Raw genomic sequence first — 5,515 nt, forward strand, 5'->3', positions numbered from 1 at the left:
ATATATATATATAGATGTATATATATATATATAGTTCTTTATCGAGTATGGAGAAAAAAACATTAAAAATCACATTAAAGAGATGGAAAATAATAATAAAGAAAAACTAGTCAGAATATGAGGAATTACTATTGAGGAAACGAAATTAAGAACATCAGCGTTATTAAGGAGGGATAAAAGTATAACTTGGACTGCTGAAGGAAACTTGACGGAGTCTTTAGAATTTACCTTTCACTTCAGATTATACTTTTGGAACAAGTTTTGAATCTAGCATTTCTCACATCAGATTTTGCTAATGTTAGCCTCGCTATAATATTAAATTGAAACCCCGAATAGTTTTTTACTTAATAAAGTTTCTAAAAACATGTATTAAAATCAGTAATTGCGGAACACTCTGCTTTATCTGTTTAGAATTTCAGAAAGTGGAATCTTTTTTCCTATGCTTACCATCCAAGGCCAAGAAATGGTTTCCAGTCTCCCTCCAATTGTAAACTCAGGACTACTCTCTCTGATAGGTTTGGATTCATCATCATCTTCTGTTTGGGCTTGCAGGGAACCGTTTATTTTACCTTCGAATGTAGTAATATCAGCAAGCAAGCGATAATCGAACATGTTAACATCCTCAGCGTTTTCATTGCGGATTTCGACAGTATTTTGCTGGATCTCATATTTTTCCAGTGATTCGTTTCCATTAGGTTGGTGAAAATTATTAGAGGCGTTCAAATTCTTTACCAGTCTATGACGTATCTCATTAGACATTTCGATATTATAATTTCCCAGTCTTTCCAATTGTAACGAATCGGGAATTTTACGATTGTTTGGTATTATACCTTGCGCACTTGAAAGTGTTTCACTATTATGATCTGGTATAAAAGATCTACCTCCACTCCTATATGATTTCAAAGCATTTGGTTGATGTATATCTGTGTATCTGTTTCCAGATTCGAATTCCCTGTCAAATTGGGAATTCCTATTCATAAGATAGCTATTTGGTATCAATTTAGGACAAATACAGTTACGGTTTTTTTCAGGGATATAATTATGGTGGTGTATTCCATGAGGAAGATAATTGATCCCTTCCAAATGAAACGAATTGGGAATTCTTTTATGATTCGAATGTAAAGTATCGGTATGGAATTCTGCTCTTCGATAATCACTCAAATCATCCTGTATGAAAGAGGATTGTCCGAGCCTAGGTGAGTAGTATGGATTAAGTATTGTGTTATAGGTTGATGATCCTTGGTCTGCATTGCAAGGGCAGTAGTTGGGAAAAAAATCGTTGTTCAAGTTCAAATTTTTCGTTCGGTACGAACGAAACCTATTTGGTTTGAAAGTATGGCTGTTCATCTCTGTGTCCTTCTCCTGTTCAAGAGTTTCGTTAGTGAGTGTGTGAGCTTTTTGTGCTCGTAACACTTTCGCTTCTTGACCGAGGTGCGAAATGACATACTTCCCTTTCCGGAACAACCTTTTCCTGTAAAGTTTCTTCATACCGGAAGCAACTACTGTTTCTTCCGGATCAGGAGGAATGTTCATAAATTTGTCTTCGAATTTAAAATTTTTCTGTTTTTGCGTCGTTATGATCTCCATCATCATATCTAATGTGTTATTCGGAAATGAAACATCAGTGTCATTTTCAAATTTTGCTTCCGCATCAGTCGTGTCCAATCTGGTCAAGTTCTCTTTACCGGAAGAAAATGATTTAGTTAAAAATGGGCCTGTTTTAAGGCCTGCTTGTTGTTCAGCTGTTTCCAATCCGGCTTTGGGTGTATTATCAGCATGCATTCGTTGCTTCAGTTCTTCCTCAGAAGAAGCAACTGTCGCTGTTTTTGTGTCTCCAGTATTTAAATGTGGTACAGTGATAGAATCAGTAGTATGCGTCAAAGTCGGAACTTCTGTTGTAGTTTCTAAGACAGTTGGCGTCTCCTTAATAGTGTCATTTTGCAAAGGTGTAGAAGGAACCATCGTTTCATCCAAATGATGGTTTTCAACTTCTGACGATGTTTCCTTATTTCTAGGTCTAGTTCTGGTAAGAAGTAGAGATGAAATATCATCAGCTTTTTTATCGTTTATTTGGTGTTTCCTAAATTGGACAGGTATACCTGTTACTTCAAAAATTGAAGCAATACTCTCATTGTTTCTGGGTTTAAAATCTTCTGATTCAAACTGCGTAATTTGAAACAAATTCTGGTCAGTGTCATTTTTAGTTTTATTATCACTTTTAAAAAATTTTTGATCATAAACTATGTAATCCATATCTTCCGAGCTTTCATCATTTACTCTCGCTTTAGTAAAAATATCTAACGACGGCGCTTCAGAAGATTTTAATTTTGTATTTTCAGAATCATCATGACTGTTTTCAGATGATATTTCAGATGATTCATTTTTTAAGTTTAGATTGGTTGAATGATTAAATTTCATGTTTTCACTTAAAATTTCAGTTTCGTTGAATGATTCTGGTAAAGTGTCCAATGGAATTGAAGTTTGAGCTACAATTTTATAATTGCTTCCTAACTGGTCTTCATAGTTTGAATGGGATTGCTTGTTGTTCTGTTTACTTTTTGAATCTGAATTGGCCGCATTGCGAAACTTGTCATCCATATCCGTTTCTAAGCTTTCGTCATTTACTCTCGCTTTATCAGAAATATCTAACGACAACGCTTCAGAAGATTTTAATTTTGTATTTTCCGAATCATCATGACTGTTTTCAGATGATATTTCAGATGATTCATTTTTTAAGTTTAGATTGGTTGAATGATTAAATTTCATGTTTTCACTTAAAATTTCAGTTTCGTTGAATGATTCCTGTAAAGTGTCCAATGGAATTGAAGTTTGAGCCACAATTTTATAATTGCTTCCTAACGGTTTTTCATAGTTTGAATGGGATTGCTTGTTGTTCTGTTTACTTTTTGAATCTGAATTAGCCGCATTGCGAAACTTGTCATCCATATCCTCTTCTAAGCTTTCGTCATTTACTCTCGTTGTACCAGAAATATCTAACAACAGAACTTCAGAAGATTTTAATGTTATATTTTCAGAATCATCATGATCGTTTTCAGAAGATATTTTGTAAACTTCATTTTTTAAGTTTAAATTGGTTGAATGATTAAATTTTATATTTTCACTTAAAAAGTCAGTTTCGTTGAATAATTCTGGTAAAGTGTCCAATGGGATTGAAGTTTGAGCCATAACTTTATAATTGGGTCCTAACAGTTTTTCATTCTCTTCTAAGCTCTCGTCACTTACTCTCGCTGTACCAGAAATATCTAACAACTGTGCCTCAGAAGAATTTAATTTAATATTTTCAGAAACATCTTGACCATTTTCAGAAGATATTGTGTAAATTTCAGCTTTTCGATCGACTAACTGGGAACTTTTTGTGTTCTGACTTAAGAACTCAGTGTTATTATTTAGTTCTATCATTGGAATGGTAGCCATAGTTTTATAACTGTTTCCTGAGGATTTTTCACGCTTTGAATGCGATCTCATCATTTTATTCACGCCTTTCTTTTTATTTTTTGTTTCAGACTTAGAAGCATTCTGAGAATTCTTCTCTAAAATATCAACTCTAGCCGTGTAGTGTTTTTTGTTGCTTATAGTAGGAGTTGAGGTAAATTTAGGACCATCACTAGTCAATCGAATATAACCTCCGCTGACTGGGCTATGTGTTTGTGCCACAGAAATAGCAGAATCTTTCGCACCTTCTTCGCTCTTCGTCGAAATTGCTGTAAATGCTTCCTGTTGCAACTCTCGCCTAATGCGACTCAGTTTCTTAATGTCGTCTGTCAGGTTTATATTTTGAAATTGTAACTTCTTATTTTTACTAGAGGTGGTTTTCTGAGTTTTATTTTCAATGTTCTTTTCGTAAAGGAATTTCGAGAAATTTTCGGTTTCAAATTGAATTCTGTTTAAATTATTCCTAAAAGATTCAGACGCAATGAAACCTATTGGCCTTTCATAATTTTTTGCGTCTTTACTATTTGACGTCACCGTTTTAATTGCGGTTATTATTTTTACGTCATCTTCGTTTAACTGTGAATTATTTTTAAGGCGATTGAAAACTCTTTTTTCCTTTTTTGTTTCCTCAGTAGTTATCGTTTCATTAGTTAGTATGAATTCATCCGGTTCAGTAGTTGCTAAACGGCTTTGTTCATATTGCTTCGTACTGCTTATGTAGTCATTGCAGTTTGCTTCCAGTTTAAAATGTCTATTACCAATTTTAGTGCCATTTTGTGAAACCACTGTAGCATGATTCCCAGGACTTCCATATTTTCCACCCAAAGAAACAGTATTCTCGTCTTCCTTTTGTGTATCTCTTAGATGCATTTTTGAATTTACTTCGTTTGAGAAAGTAATTACACCAATCGATTTATTGGAAATTCGATGTGAACCATTTCTCGGCATATTATCATAATCTGATTCACGGGTATTTACCAGTGGCCGGCCAGAAAGATCATTGCCAGCTTCTAAATTAGAAAAATTATTAACATTTGATTCAGAAATTAGATTTATATCTTTCCTTTCTTCGATTATCTTCGGTGTAAAATATTCTCGGTTTTTCACAATCTTATTTATAATGGGTTTTTTAGTTCTATCACCGTTTTTAGAGCGTTTTTTTCGCTTTTGAAATGTCTCTTTACTACTATTTCTTTCACCCGGCTCTTCTTTTTTCTTACGCGTAAGAATGTTCGGGGAAATGATTGGTGACATCCGAATTCCACAACCTAGAAAGAAATATATTTTCTTTTGTATTTCTTGTTTAGTGAAAAGCATATTAAATTGGTTTGGATATTATTTAATTAGAATTTTACTGAGATACATTCATATAGATGCAAGAGATTAATTAACCTTAAATATGCTAATTATTTTATGCTGTCGAAAGATTTCAAGTTACAAAATCAGACACAAAAATGTATATTTGCGTGAATAAACAAACTCTCTTTTTTCCAACAGATTTGCAGTGTTTTCACTACAGCGCGAGAACGCGAGAAGTTCGCGCACTGAATTTATCAATTTTAAAATGCACGAATCTCTCGAATTTTGGAAAAAATTTAGTCTTCCGCCATTTTGAAAAAGACATGAAAACAGCTACGACAAGTGTTGAGAAAAAAAGTGAGTTCTGTATAATAAGTTATTTAAAGTTATCTCTAGTTTTCGCTGTTAATGAATTACCAAACTCCCTCATCGACAATTTAGAGCAATTTGTAAAAGTTTAAGTCTGTGAAAACTAATCTGGAAGACCTGACAAAGAGTATCAACATGGAAATAACTTCAACGAACTTCACTATTCCATAACAGAAATAAGTGAAGAACCTATGCTGGCAGATGTAGAGGATAGGAAAGTGTGTGCACAATGCTACAAATTTAATTAGTGATTCCGAATAGTTCAGCATCTGTTGCAAGGTCATTTAGCACCCAAAACCGAATTAAAACAAAATATCGTAACAGATTGACTGATGAGCATTTGAGCAACCTAATGAGAATAGCTGATGAAAAAGTAGATATAGAACATTTTCCA

The 5,515-nt window shown here is 33.7% G+C and overlaps 1 protein-coding gene across 1 annotated transcript in view; it reads right to left on the reverse strand.

Moving 5' to 3' along the window:
• Positions 1–5,515, reverse strand: part of LOC107438028 (uncharacterized) — a 19,701-nt gene that overhangs the window by 10,626 nt on the left and 3,560 nt on the right. Inside the window, exon 3 of the mRNA XM_071179402.1 lies at positions 448–4,721. Within this exon, the coding sequence (XP_071035503.1) occupies positions 448–4,721 (4,274 nt within the window). The remainder of the gene's footprint in view (positions 1–447; positions 4,722–5,515) is intronic.

Source organism: Parasteatoda tepidariorum, chromosome 4, assembly GCF_043381705.1.
Source record: "Parasteatoda tepidariorum isolate YZ-2023 chromosome 4, CAS_Ptep_4.0, whole genome shotgun sequence".
In the NCBI taxonomy this organism is placed as follows: Eukaryota; Metazoa; Arthropoda; class Arachnida; order Araneae; family Theridiidae; genus Parasteatoda; species Parasteatoda tepidariorum.